Genomic DNA, 20,193 nt, shown 5'->3' with positions numbered 1-20,193 from the left:
ACAGCGTGACCACGAGGGTGAGAGAATTGGCCTACTGAGTGCAGCCGCAGCGTCTGCATGTGAGCGATTCACCAGGCTTGAACTTATGCTGCTGCCATAGCACTCCAGGATTCTCAATGCTTCCCTTCTGTTGTAGCGGGTTAGACTTCAGGGCCTTACGGCCTTGGGGAAACTTACTGCCAAAATTATTAAAGACTTTAAATCAGAGTCGTAGTGGACTTGTGAGACTCGGCCTACTAGTGGGGCATACCCTAGATGTTACTAGAAGTAAATGGGGAATAACCAAAATCGCTAACCCGAGGAGTGAGTGCGACACAAGAGAGACACTAGAGCCCCAACCTTAGGGCAAGACTGTGTAATTGTGTGTGTATGCTGTGTTATTCCTTTGTGTGGGAACTGTAGAAATACAATACATCTCTTTTGTTACAAAAGTGTTTGGTTGGACAATGATTTATTACTGATGCATTTTGAGTGGTGAGCCCATATTCACTTCTCTGTATCCACACCTCCCCCATGAAGGAGTCTTAAACTTCCCAGACCACGCAATCCTGAGAGTCAGGTACAGAATGTGTACTTGGCCCAGTCACTCAGGATCTATAGTAAGTGAGGCCCTGGGACATCAGGAGTAAAAAGCCTCCAATCCCATGGTTGGACCCAATAGCCGATGTGTACCACGTGGCCCACTGAACAGGGTCCTAACAAAATAAGTGCAAGTCTTGGCAAAAAGACCCCATTTACAAAATCAATCCACTGCCTGAAATGGCTTACCTTACAGAAAGAATATAGGAACAATGCATTTAACATACCTACGTGGTGCAGTCACTATAAATACTCTAACTTGAACCCTCTACAAATAAAATTCATAAAAGCTGAACTAAACTCCAAAATAAATCAATGTACTTTCTAGGTCCCTAATGAGACAATAACTTAGATCAAACTGGCATGTCTCACTTACAAGAAGTTACATCTTAACCCACTCTCACATTTTAAGGACCTACTCAAAATCTCTGGAGGCAAAGAAGAGCTGCAAAGCTAGGATAGAGTCCACACTGTCTATCAGTGAGAGAGAAACTTGTTTATTTAGACCATAGTCTTTTAAACAATACAAACAAAATGCAAACAGAATCGGACAAAGTACGAGCAGACAAAATATTCCTATGTCATAAATAGTTAAAATTCATATTTGTTAAAAAGAAAAAAGAGAAGGTTAAAAGAGGGCAACACCTCCTGATACACAATTCATTAAACCCAAATTTTACCAAAGTTTTCACATATCTGGAAGAATAAAAAGACAGATTTAAACTTTATAAAAGGCTTAAAAGAACTTAAAATCAGTGCCCATCCTTCGATATCTCCCTTCCAAAATCTTTTATGGCCTTCAGGAATTTGCCCAATGCAATTGCAATTTCTAGCGAATGCATATCTGTTAGTAAGCATATTGCATGGGCACGTGTAAATGTCTTATGTGATAGGAATATAGGACGTAAAAAACAATTTCCTTAAATCCTGTACAAATGTGCAATCAAGCAAAATGTGCAACATATCGTTTCTTATACCACGCCCACACTTACAATAACCTTCTGGGGCAATCAGTACAGATTTTAATTTCCCGTCTATCTTCCAGGGGTTGATCCCAAATCGGGTCCTTAATATTTCATGTCGTAACCCTTGGTTAGGCAATGTTTCCAGATAAGGGAACTAGCCTTCATTTACCCATGAGATCTTTAACCACTGGACCGACTTTTTCTCCTGCATGTAATTCAGGTCCTGTGCCCTTGAGAGCGACTGGCCTTGTTCCCTAAGTGCTTTCTTTGTAAAGTCGCCTATCAGGGCGTTATGAATAGATCTCAATTTCAGACGCCCTGACACTTTCTGGAGAGTCTTTCTCACCTCCTTTGCCCAGCCAAGATTGCTTGTCTGGATTTCCTCTCCACACCATTGTGAGACCTTAGGTGTCACTCCTGGGTCTTGGCGCTTCCAGAATCTTGCTAGGGCCATTTGAGATTGTACACTCCAAGAAATCAGCCCTAGTTCCATTCTAATTGCTTGAACCATTGTACAATTAGGTAAAGACAATAACATTTTTAACATTTTTCCCTCCTCCTGATCCCACGTCTGTTTACCGCTCAAGTATAACACTTCTGCCCCATACAATACTTGGGGGGGATCATTGCTTCAAATGCCTTTATCATTGGTTTATGTGTCATGTCTCCATATTCTTTATTAAACTTTTTTAGCCCACAAGTGGATGAAAATGCTTTTGCCTTTTGAGCCTCCAAATGGGTGCGCCATTTTAGTGCACTGTCAAACCAGAGGCCAAAACATCTATATTCCTTAACTGTCTCTAGTTTGTCATCACCCAAAAACCAATTGAAATTATTCTTACTCTTCCCAAAACATAAAACCTTAGTTTTTTCCCTATTTACAGACAGTATTTTCCTATAACAATAGTGTTTAAAAGCGGTTAATTTCCTTTGAAGTCCTATTTCAGTTTGATCCATGATCACTAAATCATCAGCATAAAGAAGGCAAGGAACTTTATGGCCATTCATTTTTGGACTTGCACTTCTTTCTACTTCAAGTGCAGCTGGGAGATCTGCCAAAAAGATTGAAAATAACAGGGGTGCCAAGATAGAGTCTTTCTGCACAGTTATCGTTTTGGAACCTCCCATGTTCATAATCAATCATTTTCAGGGGCTGCCACCACTTTCTGGAACTTTCTTCCTAGCGACCTCAGATTGAAAGTCAACCTGCTATCCTCCGTTAATAGCTAAAGAACCACCTCTTCAAATGATGTCCTCCCATGGCCTCCTACATTTGAACCTATAGAAATCCAACGTACAAACATACAACACGCCACAGAAAACTTTAAACTAATAGGGTTAGTGTGCCCGCTAAAGAGATGTGCATCAGATGAAGCTGCATATCACATATTCCGACCCTTGCATGCTTGAGTCAGCCTTTTAGTTTTAAACGGCTTCAAGCATGAGTATTATTCAGCCGCAAAATAGTGCTATCATTATAAACAAGCATCATCAAAGCTAATAGGTTTGGTGCTGGCCTGACAGCACCTTGGCTCTGTCAATGCCAGTTTTGTGTTGCCATGGTTTTTGCAAAACTAGATTATGAAGAAAGCTCCAGGCCCTCGTCAATCTAAATATATAAATAAATAAGAAAAAAAGGCTAAACATAAAAATATCTTTCGGTCTCAAACATCAAACATTGCCACAGTAGTCCCTGGCAGTAAAGGCAACTACTTTGTGTATGGGTGTGCTCCCTCCTGGTTAAACGGAAGAAAGTCATTCCTCACGCGGAATTCAGCCAATGGCTGAAGTTGGCTGACTCATTGCCCCATGCTGTGTGCTGTATAATGGATCTAATCAAAATGACAGGGGCGCAGTAACAGACCACTGAATGCAGAGGGCTGACTGAAACCCCCAACAAGTACATTCTAAGTATTATTTTAGAAAAATCATCAAAGGGCCTTGGCTAACGCCAGACCTAAAAATGCATGGATTCCCATGTGAGTGCTACTAAGCATAGCCCTGGGCTCCTTGCTGTTGTCAATGCTCCAGAGACCGTAGTTTGTTAACTACCATCAAATTCAGCATCTCCCAACACATCTGTTCTTTGGATTCTCGGTCTTTATAGGTGGCTCCTTTTAAAGAAGCGCCTTGAGATAAAAAAAATTTAGCTCCAGAGCGAGCACAATGCACAAATCAACAAGACAGACTGCATCCAAAATAAAACGTGTCTAGCATAGCATGAGGCTCATTGAGAGTTTTGTGTGCAGTCAGTTTTCCATTTCATTATTCTCACTTTAACATTTGTTAATTTGAGATTAGCAAGTTTAACTTTATTGTGCTCTGCTGAAATTGCATTTAATTCTTGCAATTAATCGCTATAGCCACCCACACACATTCACTTACTTTTTTTCGTTTTCATGCTATACGTCCCAGATGACGAAATTCACAATCCAATATACAACAATATTTGGAATAGCTCAGCATCTATGAGGCCCTGTGGCCTTCGCATGTGTTATACGGACAGACATCTGTGCGCCCCTAAGGCACGGCCAGACCTGTACAGAGGTGAAAGGGGACACAAATAGTGCATGGTTGAAATGAGTGACTGGATGGCCGGCCCCTGGCTCAAGCATATAACCAGTAAACCAGAGTTAAGAGTACTCATGGTGGTGCATGCAACGCTCGCACTTGAACCCCTACATTTTGCCCTTCCATCACGTGCTGATGCCCCACAGTTAGCAGCAAGAAACACTAGGTTTAGAGAGGAGCTCAGCTGACCTTCCCTTAATCTCACCAAAGAAGGCAGTGTCCTATGCTTGTTTCTTTCACCTCAAGACTGTGACCTGCCTTAGGCAAGAAGCCCACAGTTCAGTGGTAATAACTAAAGTGGGCTCATGGATGAACTGGAGCAATTCATAGTATTAAGGCCCCCCAAATATTTACTGGGGCTGGTTCCACATGAGACTGCTTCTCCTTTGTAATGTATTCCAGCCTCTCTTCCTCAGCAGTCCTTGCTCTGAATCCCACTCCCAGAAAGGTGAACTTAAAGAGCTTTGTTGTACTTGCCGCACCCACTATGGAGTGACTCCATCTTTCTATATAGTCAAAGCTCCCTTGCAGGCGCTGGTGGCACCGCAAAGGTGAATGCACCTTTTTAATCACGACTCCTGCCTTTTGGAACAGCCTTCCCCAGACCCCCCGAGGCCAGAAAGTATGTTGACCTTCTGCAAATGACTTAAAATGTACATCTTCTCAGTGTAACTCTTGTAAGGGACTCTATGATCACAGTTTCCAATTGTAAGGTAGATGGTCATTTTATTATTAATGCTAGGAACCCTCTGTGGTGAATGTTTAAATACCTGACATAAGCAAGCATTGGCTGTGCAGACAGGTTTTCCATTTGTATGAGTTGACACTCAAAATGTGAGTACGCTGTGCAGACATCACACTGCCTAGCTTTACTAATGCTTGTTTGACCATCACAGTGGGGAGTAAGTGCAAACAAAAGCATATGAAAATTGAATGTTCTAGGGAAAAAGGAACACTTTTTTTCTGTAGTATTCACATTTCAGGTGCTTTTGTTAACGTTCACTCTGCAGTGCTACTGGTCAACTCACCGACTGGTTTCAGTTGTAAAAATAACTCATGCAGGCTACTGGAAGTAGAAGGCGACACTCCAAAAGCCAATAAACAATTGTGAGTTTAAAAAAACTCCTGTGGGCAGATCCAACATGTGATTGACAATGTTTAAATTCAACAGCTGAAGGTTACGGAGCACAACGAGACAATGGCTGAAGGACACTGAGCCAAGGCTCATTAAAATATGTATATAAAGCAATATGTTCACCCGAAATAGAGCAAGCACCATACACGTCAAACCAAACAAAGTGTTGTAACCCCGATAAACACCAGGAATTCGGTGCTACATCAAATCAATGTAGACTGATTGATGTCAGTCATGTTTTATACAGGAAATAAGCTCATGTGGCCAATGGTGTCAAACACAGCAGATACCACCAGAATAATAACTGTTATAAGATATGCATATTAAACTACTATCCCTAGCTGTCCACAAATATAACTGAATGCACATGTACTGGGTCTGACAAAGTAATACAATTATTTCAATTAAGCGCTATAATTCGCTTCTGTGGGCAATAATGGCTGTTAATTACTCTTCCCACAAACATAAATACAAATTAAATTAAATAACGGCCCGTTATTGCCTTGCAGTTGAGTGAATAAGGGTATACGCCCCCCCATACAAAGTCAAAAAAAGAGTTTCATAGTGCAGTGAATTGCCGTAGTATGGAGTGACTCAGCTTAGATTAGAGTAGTGTGGTGTAGGGTAGAGTTCAGCGGTGCAGAGTAGAGTGGCATAGAGTGCAGTGGGGTGGAATGGTGCGGAGTGCAGTGGTGCAGAACACATCTGAGTGGCGTGGAGTGATGCAGAGTTTAGTGGTGTACAGTGCATTGATGTTGAGTGCAGCAGAGTGATGTAGAGTTGAGCGGTGCAGAGTAGACTGGCATTGAGTTCAGTGGCAGAGAGTTCTGTGATGTAGAGTGCAGTGGCGCAGAGTAGAGTGATGGAGAGCAGTGGTGTAGAGTAGAATAGAGTGCAGTGACAGAGCGCAATGTGTAGTGGTGCAGGGAAGAGGGCCATTGAGTTCAGTGAGAGAGAGTGCAGTCTTGAGTGGAGTGGCATAGAGTGCAGTGGTGCAGAGTAGAGTGTCAGAGTGCAGTGGTGCAGAGTAGAGTGGCACAGAGTAGCATGGTGCAGAGTACAGCAGTGATTTTTTGGCAGCTGGTTTTCAGTAAAGTTGTGTATCGTGCATTGGCGTAGAGTGCAATGGCAAAGAGTCCAGTGTTGCAGAGTAAATTGTTGTACAGTGCAGTGCTGTATAGTACATTGGCATATAGCGCATTAGCGAAGACTGGTGCAGTGTTGAGTGGCGTTGTGCAGTGGTGTTGAGTACAGTGGGGCAGAGTAATGCCAGAAACCGGTCCCCGGAAGCTTGTTTCCTTCCCAGTATAAGAATTGGCTTGGTAGTTTGGTCTGCCCTGTTCCCATGATGCACTGGGCCAGGGTCAGACTAATTTGCATATAGCCAAGTTCTGAGCTGGGATGGTGCAGTGAGCTAAAAAACGGTGATGGATCAAGCCCTGATCTTTGGAAAGGGTAAGAGTGGTCTGCTTAATTCAGACACTCTGTTCATCACCACCCCCTTTTTGAATCTTTTTTGCCCACCATAAGCGTGGAAGGGTATACTCAGATGTGAGACCCTTGCTCATTGCACCATCAGGATTCAAGCAAGCCGGGCCGAAGACGGCTGAAATGTCAGAAACCGGTCCCCGGAAGCTTGTTTCCTTCCCAGTATAAGAATTGGCTTGGTAGTTTGGTCTGCCCTGTTCCCATGATGCACTGGGCCAGGGTCAGACTAATTTGCATATAGCCAAGTTCTGAGCTGGGATGGTGCAGTGAGCTAAAAAACGGTGATGGATCAAGCCCTGATCTTTGGACTGGGTAAAAGTGGTCTGCTTAATTCAGACACTCTGTTCATCACCACCCCCTTTTCTGAATCATTTTTGTCCACCATAAGCGTGGAAGGGTATACTCAGATGTGAGACCCTTGCTCATTGCACCATCAAGATTCAAGCAAGCCGGGCCGAAGACGGCTGAAATGCCAGAAACCGGTCCCCGGAAGCTTGTTTCCTTCCTAGTATAAGAATTGGCTTGGTAGTTTGGTCTGCCCTGTTCCTATGATGCACTGGGCCAGGGTCAGACTAATTTGCATATAGCCAAGTTCTGAGCTGGGATGGTGCAGCGAGCTAAAAAACGGTGATGGACCCAGCCCTGATCCTTGGAATGGGTAAGAGTGGTCTGCTTAATTCAGACACTCTGTTCATCACCACCCCCTTTTCTGAATCACGAGTAGAATAGAGTGGCATGAAGTGCAGTGTTGCAGAGCAGACTGTCGTTGAGTGCAGTAGTGTAAAGTACATTGGTGTAGAGTGCATTGGTTTTGAGTAAAGTGATGTAGAGTACCTTGGCATAGAATGCAGTGGCCCAGAGTACAGTGGAGTGGCGCTGAGTTAAATGGTGGCGTGCACAGTAGCGTAGAGTGGTGCAGAGTAGAGTGGTATAGAGAGCAGTAGCATAAAGTACAGTGATGCAGAGTAGAATAGAGTGGTATAGAGTGCAGTGGTACAGAATAGATTGGCGTAGAGTGCATTGGTTTTGAGTAAAGTGGTGCTAAATGCATTGGCGTAGAGTGCAGTGATGCAGAGTGCAGAGGCACAGAGTAGAGTGGTGCTGAATTTAGCGGCGTCGAGTGCAGTGGCGCTGAGTACAGTGTTGTGGAGTAGACTGTTTCAGTAGAGTGGAGTGGTGCACAGTAGAGTACAGTGACATAAAGTGCAGAGTAGATTAGAGGGTCGTAGAGTGCACTGGTGTAGAATGGAGTGGTACAGAGTAGCGTGCATTAGCATAGAGTGCAGTGGTTAAGAGTAGAGTGGGGTGGCAAGTAGCCGGCAAACACATGCGCATACAGGAAGCTCAGCTCCATCCCTCATATAAGAGCAGCGGCACCACAATGTTCCAGAGAAATTGAACCCTATAAAGCACATATGGCCAGAGTGGTGCACGCATTCCCAAACACCATAAAGGTAGATGCCACATGGAGTTAGGAACACAAAGCCAATCAGGAAACAGCACACACAGTACACGCAGTGATCATGTGGTCCTCATGCTGGACATCTGAACACACTACCCACTGGCCCACTTTGTGTCTACACAAGGTCGAACCACCTTTATTTGGTAAAGGAATGTGTGCCTTTTCTGTGGAACCATAAATAAAGGGTTGTTTGATAACAAACAAGGATTGCCGGATGTACTTTTATTGTACCCCAAACTGTATAGAAGCCTGCACAAATTGATTGTATGGTGAGACAGTCCTCAGACCTGTTGCTCTGGGTTGTACTCCAGACCAAGTGTTTAATTAAACGAACTGTTCCTGTTTTGTCAGCCGCCTCTTGTCTTTGTTTTTTCAAGGTAAATTTATATTCGAGCAACACAGACAACACATCTTCAATTGACATGACCATTACATTTGCACATACATAGAGGTTTACTGATAAAAGTATACAGCACACAAACTATAATGTGTGGAAAGGCCATCCCCTAGTGTATTGATTTGTTTTGATCGTATTAAAATATTTGTTTCTATCACACTTCAGAATTACTGCAAACTGTGCTTCTTACCACAGAATGTGCTTTTCTAATTCTGATATATTCTGGAATATCTGCAAAGTTCATTTACAGACATTAAAATGTTGTTGTGTGTAGAAAAAATAACATCATACCATACAGCCTTCCTCAAGCTCTACCCCAGTAGACACCATGACTGTTCTTTTCAAGTAAGAGAAAGAACAGTAAACACCAAGCTCATTGGAAGACAGAGCCTGACATCTGTCTTTGAATGCACAGCGAACGTGACAAGATAATAAGATTTAAAGGCCTGTTTACAGAAATCCAGTGCTGTTGGAAGAATACAGTAAATAGGCTTTGGGCAAGGGAAGGGACAAACTCGAGCTGAACAGCCTAAACAAATAGAGCCAGCAAATACATAACAAGCAAATCTGAGTTACGAACTACAAAGCCAGTGGCAAGCAATGGGCAGAATACATTCCCAGGGACGTTTTCTGAATGTTCTCAAGATGTCGTTGGCAAACCAGGCAGCTGCATTGTCTGGTATGCTTTGACGTAAACAGACCCATCCTCCTGCGGAGCTCTCTCAGCCTTTCTGAAGGAGCTGCCAGTACATAGATGTCTGTGTTGGTTCCTAGAGTCCTTGCTTTTGGTGAAGGGAAGCCTCAGTCAGCCAAAGAAAAGTATAAAACATTTGTTTTTATTTTCCTTTGGGGTTCCCGTGACTAAAAACCAGGGGAGCAGCCCAGATATCTGTCTGTGTGCTGGCAGCTGTTAGACAAGACGCTGTGTGAGTGCCACCAGATGATGGAGCTTTGTTTTTCACAAAACATTCACCATATCAGGAAACTTGTTGGGAGCTATCAGCTAGAGAATGCTCCCTCTTTGGGACTATAATGTTAAATGAAGCTTTGGGAATGCCACCGGGGAATAGAGCTTTGTTTTTCACAAAACATTCACCATCTCAGGAAACGTATTGAGAGCTATCAGCTACAGAATGCTCCCTCTGTGGAACTATAATAAAGAACCAGAAAAGGGAGCACTCTGGAATGTAGCCATAAAAGGGAGTATAATGATTGGCTGACGAGCTCCTAATGTTCCAGTCCAAGTGCTAATATCCATTATTTATTTAAATAAAGTAATGCTCTTTGTTTTTCGTGCATTTCGGCAAACAGAGATCATCTCTGATTTTTCTCCCTATTCGTTTTTCTAATATATTTTAATAACATACAACAATGACAGCGAGGATCATGATACCTACAGCACATTGTAGCGCACATCAGAGTAATTGTTTAAACGTCTATACAATCAAAAACATGAATAGGCAAACTCCTGGTTGATATGCAAGTGTTCGCCCTCTTTCGAACTTCTCTCCCCTCTTCTCTTAGATCAATGATATTGTTTCTAATTGGATTCATGTTATTTCCTCACTACTACTTTTAACCTTACAGTTCTGATGTAAAGATTCTTAAACTCTATTTTGTATTCACTGTAAAGCTCACAAACACCTATTTTGGGTAGAACGCGCTGAACAAAAAAATGCGAAATAAGTAACGAAATACATTAGCATACGCAAAAGATTCCTCCTGGAAGGTCGACTGAATTTGTTCTCAATGATTACTACAAGACAGAGATATCTTTCAATACACCTCTATTATATTGGCTTTGCAAAATTATTATGTGAACACATATATAATTCACAGCATCTTTGTTATTGACTGTTACAACAAGCTGTGGACCGCCCAAAACGTCATGCTTTGCCAGGTCTTGTAGATGGAAGCATTCACAAATTATATTTATGCGTGTAACAGGCTAAAATGCTGTTAGTCACTTTTAAGCATGCCTGTTTGGCTTTACTAAAGCTGGGGGAAAAGTAGGAAAAAATTATTGCTTACTGTACAGAATGCACTGACGGATTCAATGCCGTTATACTGTGTTGATTGAGTATACTTTTCAGATACCAAATAGCCTCATTTGCACTCCAAACAAAATGCCCCTGGAAGGTGGAATTATATACCAAACAGTCAATAGTATGAGGTGGGAAAGAGATCTTGGTCTAAGCGGAGCCAAAGCCCACTTGTATATTTTAAAGAATTGGTAACAACTTTACGCTACTTTTTTCAACAACAAAGGGGAGATGCCTTTTCTCTCCCAGTGCCTTAAATAAAATCACTTTAGAACTGTTTGTGGGTGTTTCTTCAACCAGAAAACAGATCCTGCAGAAATTGGCTTTCCCTGCTTATTCAATAAGCCTACATCAGAATATTATTTTGCCACTTTAGGCCTCTGCCACCAGGCATAAAGCAAATATCTTGATATTGTCAAACAAGCCACCTTTGCGTGTCCGACCCGAATATGCGTAAAGCATCAGAGGGACGTGATAAAGAAAGCAGTAGGCAGGCCGGGATTATCCAAGTTTTCCTTAAATTTACATAAATGGGACAGAAGAAACTGAAATGTTCTATATTCTCTGAGGTGAAATGACAGGACGAGCACAAAGGAGATATGGTGGCATTTGCCCAACTGTTTTTCATTGCATTCAGTCGGAGAAACTCAATCCTAAATTGTATATAAAGTGTTGTGCCTGGGGGTGTTCAACTTCATCCATATATAAATCTAACTTAAAAGAGCTTTTAAAATAAAAAAGTGGAAGTGTTAGACCTGTCAGCTCTAGGGTGGTCTTTCCCTGTGATTTTTGCCCTTGCCTCATTTTTCCCACCTTCTTTTTGTTGGCCCATAGGTCTTCGGGCACCTTTTCATAGCTAATCTGTGTTAGGGTGCAGGTGCTCTCTACTTCAAACATGGCTGCCACTGGCCCCTGCTACTGCAGCGTGGTCTTTTAGTGTAGCACCCTAGCTGCCAGGAGCAGGCTGGATCCCCATACAATGTTGCAATACCAGCCACCCAGCCCCTGTCCATAGGTAGAGTGGGAAGCTCCTGGAACCTTCCAGAAGGAAGGCGGACCTGACTTTTCCCGCCTTAGAGAGTGGTCACCTGACCTGGGCATATATAAGCAAGGGAGGGAACTTTTTCTAGTCAGTTGGGGCATCACTGACCTGGGGAACCCACGCAGGAGTTTTAGGCGGGAGGGCCTAGTGAGGAACCTATACTACTAGGAGTGACAGGATTTAGGTGCTGCCTCTTAAGCTGGGTGAGGTGTCCTGAGCTAGCCCACTGATCTGGCCCAGTGGTAGGGAACCCCAGGGTTCATCTGCAGTGACTGAGGAAAAACTCTTCAAGCCTTCAGCTCAACCCCCCCCCCCCCCTCTCAGCAACTTCAAGAAACAAACACCCAAGGGCGCAGAACCATCCAAGCGCCAAGAAGATTGCTTGCCTTTGATCGAGCAGGTACTGGACTGTGCTGCCCTGCGCACTCCCTGCCTTCATCTGGGCCCATCTGGCCCTACCTGTCTCCCCCCCTGACTGAACTGTCTGCAGTCCCTGCTTAACTGTGTTCATAGCACTATAATTTGTTTTCCTGTCCAGCACTGCAGGTGAGACTGCCTACCCTCCAGCCAGCATTGACTGCTGACTGACTTGCCAAGCGATGTGTTAAAGTTCACTGAAATAGACCCCTCGCCCTGCCGGTGTCCAGCGCTGTGAAGCCCCCTGAGCGCTTCCCTGCATTGGCGCCAATCGCTGAACCTTGTCGCCTTGAGGCGCCTGAGGAGACCGTGTCACCGCAGCTTCGGCGCCACCCACGCGACGCCTCTGAGGCGCTTCCGGCCGTCCTGTGGCCGACTGCCCCTGCGCTGCGTCCAGCGCCGACGTTGACCCCCCTCGGCAGCCCCCGGTGCCAGGAGAGGGCCGCCGCATCAAGTCTGTCAGGCCGCACCGGGCCTGAGGCCTGCCTGGGCCCCTGTCACGTGAGCGGGAGCGCCGCAGCGTCATTGGCCGTGCCCCCACCCAAGCTGTGCAGCCATTGGCTGCCCCGAACCAGCCCTTCTCGCAAGGCTGGCACCCGGAGCGGGCCGCGACTCATCGCGGAGGGGGCCCGGAGCTGAAGACGCCCCTCCGCCTGGCCCCGCAGTGTGTTTCCTCGCCCCTGGCGCTGGTGCGCGGTGGCAGCGTCTTGCACCGCGCCAAGCCGTGGGAAGTCCCTCAACCGGCGGAAGCTTCTCCCGCCGACTCCAGCCGACGCAAGGGCCCCGGAGGGCTGAAGGAAGCAGGTAACCCCCCCGGGGAGGAGGGCGGAAGGCCGGTAAGGCCCTGAGGTCGCCGCTCCCCTGGGGGTGAACCGAGAGTGGGCCCCTTAGGCCCCTAATGTGCCTCGAGTGACTGGGAGGCCTGGAGTGTGTGTCGAGGTGTGTCGGGCCCTGAGAACTGTGCATGCCCGTCGAAGTAGGCTATTCAGAAATTAACTGTTTTCGGCCCACTGGATGATATGAGCGTCTAGGCCATTGACTAGTGACTGTTGTGGGCTGCCTGTACTGCTCATGCCTGTTTATATGTCATCAAGCCTGCTGAGAAGAGGGCTAGCTACTTCCCTGTACTGAATTTCTTGCAGGGGCGGGTTTCTACAGTTCCTGATGGGGCCAAACTGTGATACTTATTGATTCATTCTAATGGTATTCTGATGATCTGATTCTGGGTCGCAAAACGATCAGTATTCACAAGGAGAAAGGCTTGTGGTTGTTCCTACAGGTTCATCTAGGATCTATGAAAATACCTGTTTGCCTGCTGAGTAGCATACCGCGACAGGCTGTGTTCTTTGAAGTTATCTGTTGTACTGAAAGTACTTGATGAAATGTTTTATCCCTTTCTATGGAGTGCAATTTGAAAGGCGTCCATGAGAGGTTTAATGTGGTACTTTACTGCAATGCTATGGTCGCTTCTTGTAGGCTCCTCCAGGTTTATGAAAGTACCCTCTTTGCCTGCTGAAGAGTATGATGCGACAGGCTGTGTTATTTAATGTTTCACTGCTTAGATGAGATGGTTATTATTTTAATGACAAGTCTTACTGAGACTGCCTAATGAAATCCGTAAATGAAATACTAATGATTTGCTAAATGCATTACTTTCTTGATCCAAAGTCTATATAAAAGATCTAGATTTGTAAACACAACTACTGGTGTGGTCTCCATTATTGCGCCCACTGCGTGTCTCAGTGGATGAGTGTGTCAAGTAGCTGCTTTACACGCAAGCCCGTGGATGCCTTTCTGCTGGAGCCATGTTACCCCCTGGAGAGCTGGCGGTCCCAGTTCTTACAGCAAGTTAAAGTGCAGACTGCATTGACAACAGTGCAAGAAGAATTGACAAAAATCTCAATACCTCTTTTTCAGCAAGGGGACCATTTTTTTTGTAATGGGCTGCGGAGCCTCCCACATTATTCCCAAGCCCAATCTAAAAAGCCACTGCTTAACCTTGTTAATCCAAAGCAGTCGCATTGTATGTCTTTGGAGGATTGATAATTTCTCCACTGTGTCCTTTAAAGGAATCTGGGTGCTACTAGTCCAGAGTCTCACCCAGAACAAAAACACCTTGAGGAAAGCAAAATGGATGATAGTCTTTAAACCAAGGTCAAGGCATAGGGTTAATAGATGTATATACAATGAGAGGTTGAGAATCACACTTAGAAATGTATTTTTAGCAACCTCTAGCTGTTTCAGATGCTCCAGCCCCCACAGTTCTGCCCCATAAAGGGCCGCACATAGGCCTTTGGCCCGGTGGATTTCAGAGGGTAGGAGAAATTAGGAGGAAAGCGGAGCGTTTTACCCTCTTTGCTAATGCATAATCTGCGTGCTGGAGTGTCAATACGCTCTTCTGAATTTGGGGAGTCCAAGCTAAATTGTCACAAATTTTGATTCCCAGGTAGTCGAGGGCCTTGACCTGTTCTAAGGATTGGGTACCCAGCTTCACTTTCCCCTTGGTGGAGATATAGGGATTAAAAACCATAGACTGTCTTTGAGCAGTTTTTGTCAAGGCCCGATCCTTGCATGCTTCAGCGAAACTAGATAACACACATATTCTGAATGCCCATTGGAGTTTTAGAAATGAGCAGGGTATCATCTGCAAATAGCAAAGAGGGTATAAGGCTACCAGCTAATCTTGTTAGGTCACCTGTACAATCATAAAGTTCACTTATAAGTCCATTTATATACAGACTGAACAGGGTTGGGGCAAGCACACAGCCCTAGCGAACCTTCTTGGTGACTAATTATTATTAGTGAGACTGCCATCACAATTCCACCTGACTTTGGCATAGTTGTCTTGCTGTAAGTGAACCAATAATTGGAGTAGGTCACTGGGGAGTCCTAGATCCCTAAGAACAGCCCAGAGATATTTGAGATCTATGGAGTCAAATGCCGTTTTAAGGTCGACAAAAACGACATACAAGTGGCCCCTCCTGATCTTCACTTTTTTCCAAATGAACAAAAGAAATCAGAACACCTTGTCTAGTGTGCTCGTGGAGGCCCTAAAACCTGCCTGCAGATGAGAAAGAGTGGTATTATCCTCTATCCAATTTTGAAGACGTAACAGGATTATTTTGCTGAACATTTTCTGGGAGACATCGATAAGGCTTATTGGCGTATAATTAGAGGGGTCTACTTTATTCCCTTTTTTAAATATGGGGATTATTTCCGCACTTTTCTAGGTCGGGGGGATATACCCCCCTCGCAGGATGGCATTAAAGAATGTTTGAAGCAGTGGTCCCCAAATATAAAGCTCTGCTTTAAACAGATCTCCAGGATGTTTATCTAACCCTGGGGCTTTCCCAGTCTGGAGTAAACTGATTGGTGTTAAAGTTTCCTCTAAGGAAAAGGATAATATAATATAAGCCAAGGTAAACTCTGCTAGATAGATGGCCTACTTTGATGATTTATATCAATTTATGGTCATTCTTTTTCCGAACATTTTGTGGGATTTTCTTTTTAGGCTTTGCAGACCAACATAAAGAATATTCCTGCCGATCGCTTTTGCCAATTTGTCACATTGTTAAAATTCTGCTAGTATTTCAAGATCTGGCTGCCTGGTTGAGGACTTTGTTTGCATTGTCAAGATGACCACCGCCAACGGCTTCAACAAAAGCATGGAAAAAACACAGCATGAAAAGGCTAAATAGAAAGCACATGGAAACACATGGCCAAAGGAAGAGAGATTATTTAGCACCGGGGGTTGATCACAATAATACATGATTCTGTGGGCTTAAAGATTGGCCAAATGACCTTGATTGATGGGTATGGCCCAATTATTGATGTTCCGCACTTTTACAAGGATGTCATGAGGAAATAGTTTTCCCTATTCCTGTTTCCTATGTTCAGTGATGTAAAGACCGATACTAACCTTGAGAAGAATAGGCCTGAGGCCTATTTAGGCTAAAATGTGGTTAATTTGAGTCTAGCTACTAGGGTTCTAACGCAACTTGCATCCTGACCATTTCAAAGATGTTACATAAGTAGGGGTCTACAGGCCCACTCATATAAAGCTCTGCTGCTTCTTGCTAATCCAGATCCAATCTGAGGTAAACAATGGATCATCATGAAAAGATTGGGCTATTGCTATAGTGAGAATGGACACATACTGCTAAGCAGGCTGAAATTCTGGCTAGATCCCTATCAGGCAACTCTCTTGTTTTGCTAAAACTGGTGGTCAATTGTCACTGTAGAATTCCGAATCTATATTTCTAATCTGTTCCCATATTCCGAGTGCCCAACTGTGAATATCTAGTATCATGGTTTTTGATTTTGCCCACAGCCTTCTGTTCATTTAGCATGTGCTCCTGGGCCTGATCATTGAAATGAAAGAGGTCCTGGACCGGTCCTGGATTTAGGGGGCACACAGAGCATCCTCTGCCCTCCCTGGGGGTTATCCCCAATCTGCCAACAGGGGGGAGGAGAGGGGCAAAAATCCACTGGTGAAAAAAGGGGGTTAGGCCCAGATCTCTGTACTGGGGTGAATGTATGGCATTGTTCGGCATTCTGTCCATCAATTGTTCTTTTCGCATTTACCAACCCAAAAGGAGCAATAGTCTTTCTGCCTACCCTGAGGGCAAACTGGGGGTTTACCGCAATCTTCCCTACTTGGGGCAGGAAGCAGAAACTAGACAGCTTAGCAACAAAAAAAAGGACTGAATAGCTCACTCTGGCATCAGGCCATGCCCCCACCCCAGAAAGCACCCAATGTCCTTCTGCCTTCAGGTTGCATCCTTACCCTTAATGCTTCAATAGTCTTTCTGACCCCTGCGGGCTACAGCAACTCTATCTCCATACGCATGATAAGTGAGAGGAAATTTGTATTGTTTTGAACATAGTTTTGACATATGGCATGGAAAGATGGGATAAATCCCAATTTCCTCTCACTTGCCATGGTGAATATCTGCACTCCGTCAGGCTCTAGTTCAGACGGAACCCTTGGCATTTCTGAAACCTAGGGATCCAGGGCGGTGTGACGTTTGTCGATCCCACATAAATTCCTTACTCATATTCCCCTGCAAACCTTAAACTTTGGCTAAAATCGAGCATTGTCCTCAAATTTCTGTGAGGGAATGTTTTGGATTCTCAGAGCAGTAAAATCCCTACTGCCCAGATTCCAACACTTATCCTGATAAAAATGGTATACTGCCTTGTGTAGTTGGGCCCAGTGCCCATTACAAGAATAGAGGAAAACTGTGACCACATTAAGTCAATATGATCTTGGTATAGTCCCTGGTTTGATCTGCTCCTTTCAATATATAAGCTTACCAAATGAGCCTATGACAAGAGTGAGACTTTTACAATTTAATGTTTTCTGGGTGTTATATTGTTGATTCATTTCAACTCAAATCGACCAGTTGTTTGTAAAAGGAGACCCTAGGACTAGAACAGGGTGTCCCTATGATCTAGAGTCATCTGCTGAATAATCGTTACTAGACCTATTAATTATTGAGAAGCTTATTCAGATCATATCTATCATTTTCCAGATTAAATGCAATAATGTTTCCTTTGCTGAACATTTCTCAGAAAGAGGAGTACTCACTGTCCAAAATATAATACAACATGATACTTACTCGTTTTTTACTTTCTGCATTAATGTCGAATGGGACGTCAAATATTCTGTGGATGGCAAACTAAAGAGAAAGAAAACAAAAAAAGGAATTGCTACATTGGCACAATAAATCACTTACATATGGCAACCAAAGTCCTAAAAGCATGTGTTAAAAAATGTGACAGAATTATGATATCAACCCAGACTAGCATCTTATTCAGAAATACAGCTATTTCTACAAAAACCAATACATCTGCATTATTTCTAAATTCTTCAAAGACCTGGTTTATTTACTTATTTAAACATAGATTCCACAGCTATTAAATGAAACTAAGATAACTATTTTTTCATTCAAGCTTACAATATATGACATGTCAGTCAGGTGAAAGAGCTTACTTTACCTCGTATTTTCAGAAGCTCTTACCCAAGTGAAACAAGCATTGGCATAGCCAATAGGTCTCGCCTTTGGGACCTTATTAGTGTTTAGCCATGCAACACTTGATGTTGTTGCACCAAGGATATTGTGCTGGATAACTAAACACTTATACTGTCCCAGAGGAGAGACCTATTGGCTATGCCAATGCTTGTTTAGCATATTGTTACCCTCCTGAAAGTAGACTGAAAGTAGACTGAAAGTACATGAAATCATTCCAACGCTACAAGTAAGATCTCTGGACTAGAACCCAACACAAATTATAACTTACCGCACTGGAGACAGTGACCTCTCTCACTCTCTTTCCAGGTCATGAACATCATAGCTATGTTCCCATAATAGGTCCACAAGTGTGATTTTAATTTGCACATGATTGCGATTTCATCATATTTTTATGGGTCTATGAATACAGTTGAGAATTAAAGACAATTTAGGTTTGCAAGTATACCTAATTGACGAAGCACTGTAATGCGTAACCTGATGCAAATATCTCAAGTTTCTCTGATAAATGTGAAAATACATTGCCCAGCCTAGGTTTTTTCCTCTGTATCTGGGACCTGTAGACTTGATTTTATAATGTACTCAATGGGACTAGAAATCCCAGAATGCCTACACAAAATCAGGACTGATGACCCACTAACAAGGACCTCGCCCCCATTTTGGGTGGGTCGATAATTCCAATATGTGCGATGACACCAGTCAGCACTCATATTGGAATTCAGTTATGTGAAAATTATCGGCAGGCCAAACCTGTTGATATGTTTCTGATGAAAAATGTCCGGTATTTACTGTACCATGCAGATTTTGGTGCATTAAAAACCTAAATCTGCATGTTAAATCTCAAAAAACTCATGGTAACCGAAAATTATCACATCCAATAAATACCGAACACTTTGGTGTCGGATTTCATTAATTACAATAAACATTGAATCCTAAAAAATGACCGATTTGAAATGAGGGCCTCTGTATCAAAGTGTCTCTGTCATTATAATAAGGTTATAACAACATTGAGCTGAACTATAAAAAATCCAACAAATCCCAGAGGGATTGGTTACAAGTATACCATTAAATTTCGATCCTTTGCACAGATATGCTGTCTCCATGTTTATCTCCTTATCATACAAGTACCAATAAAAAGAGTTTTAATTTTTTTTTTATTGCGATGCTTTGGTCAAGGATTGCAATTATACGCATTGTTTGACAATCCCGGAAATTACCAGATGCAATAGAGAGAGCACATAAGTAATACCTGCTAGAATTTAACAAGGGGAAAATGCCCCGTGTTTAGTGGGACATGCAGATTTTGGTGACGCGAGCACCCAAATCCACCTTTAAGTCCCCACAAACTCAGAATAGCTATAATTATCGCATCTGTTACATTTTGAACTTCTGGAGTCTAATGTTTCTAATGTGGTAAGTATTACATCCTACAAGGCTTCTTCTTCAGGCTGAGATGCCACTAGATTTCTGATGCCTTCGATACAAGTCGCCCATTTTTTTCTGACCGCTCGCAAACAGCTGTATGCACATGGATGGGAATTTGCGGTAATTACCATATACCCCGCAATTTATCCCAGGTGAATTTAATACAGGAAAATAACTGGTAAATACAATATAGGGTCCCAAATCTGTCGATGGTCCTCTTTGCGCTTGTGAGTTGATACGTAACACCTTCCTCTCCGTGTTATTACGGGGAGATTACGACTATGAGGGGTGAGGCCCATTTACCAAGTTTTTTGTTGGGTCACGTGTGAGAAAGGGGCGTGGCTATCTGTCAGCTGCTGAGCTGCACCATAGGAGGAGCAGGGAAAACAGAGGAGCTGGCAGACAGTAGCGGGGTAAGTGTCGGATGGTATATCAGAGGAGGGGGATTTGGGATAGTGTGGGGAATCGGATGGCTGAACAAGGCTTGCGAGGCAGAAGCGGGATATACAGATGAGGGTCTTAAGGGGAACGTGGTGCAGAGTTAAAATGAGGTTGACGGTGGCGTGTGGATGCTGAGCCAAGATTGTTGTTGTGTTATTTTGTTTACTTGGCGGTGGTGTGCCACGGGGCATTTGATG

At 43.7% G+C, this 20,193-nt stretch overlaps 1 protein-coding gene across 1 annotated transcript in view; it reads right to left on the bottom strand.

Moving 5' to 3' along the window:
* SPATA7 (spermatogenesis associated 7) overlaps positions 1–20,193 on the bottom strand; it is a 509,081-nt gene that overhangs the window by 96,382 nt on the left and 392,506 nt on the right. Inside the window, exon 10 of the mRNA XM_086937621.1 lies at positions 17,720–17,779. Coding sequence (XP_086793747.1) covers positions 17,720–17,779 — 60 coding nt within the window. The remainder of the gene's footprint in view (positions 1–17,719; positions 17,780–20,193) is intronic.

The sequence above is a fragment of the Lissotriton vulgaris genome, chromosome 9, assembly GCF_964263255.1.
Source record: "Lissotriton vulgaris chromosome 9, aLisVul1.2, whole genome shotgun sequence".
Lineage (NCBI taxonomy): Eukaryota > Metazoa > Chordata > Amphibia > Caudata > Salamandridae > Lissotriton > Lissotriton vulgaris.
This window is presented reverse-complemented; position numbering and strand designations above follow the sequence as displayed.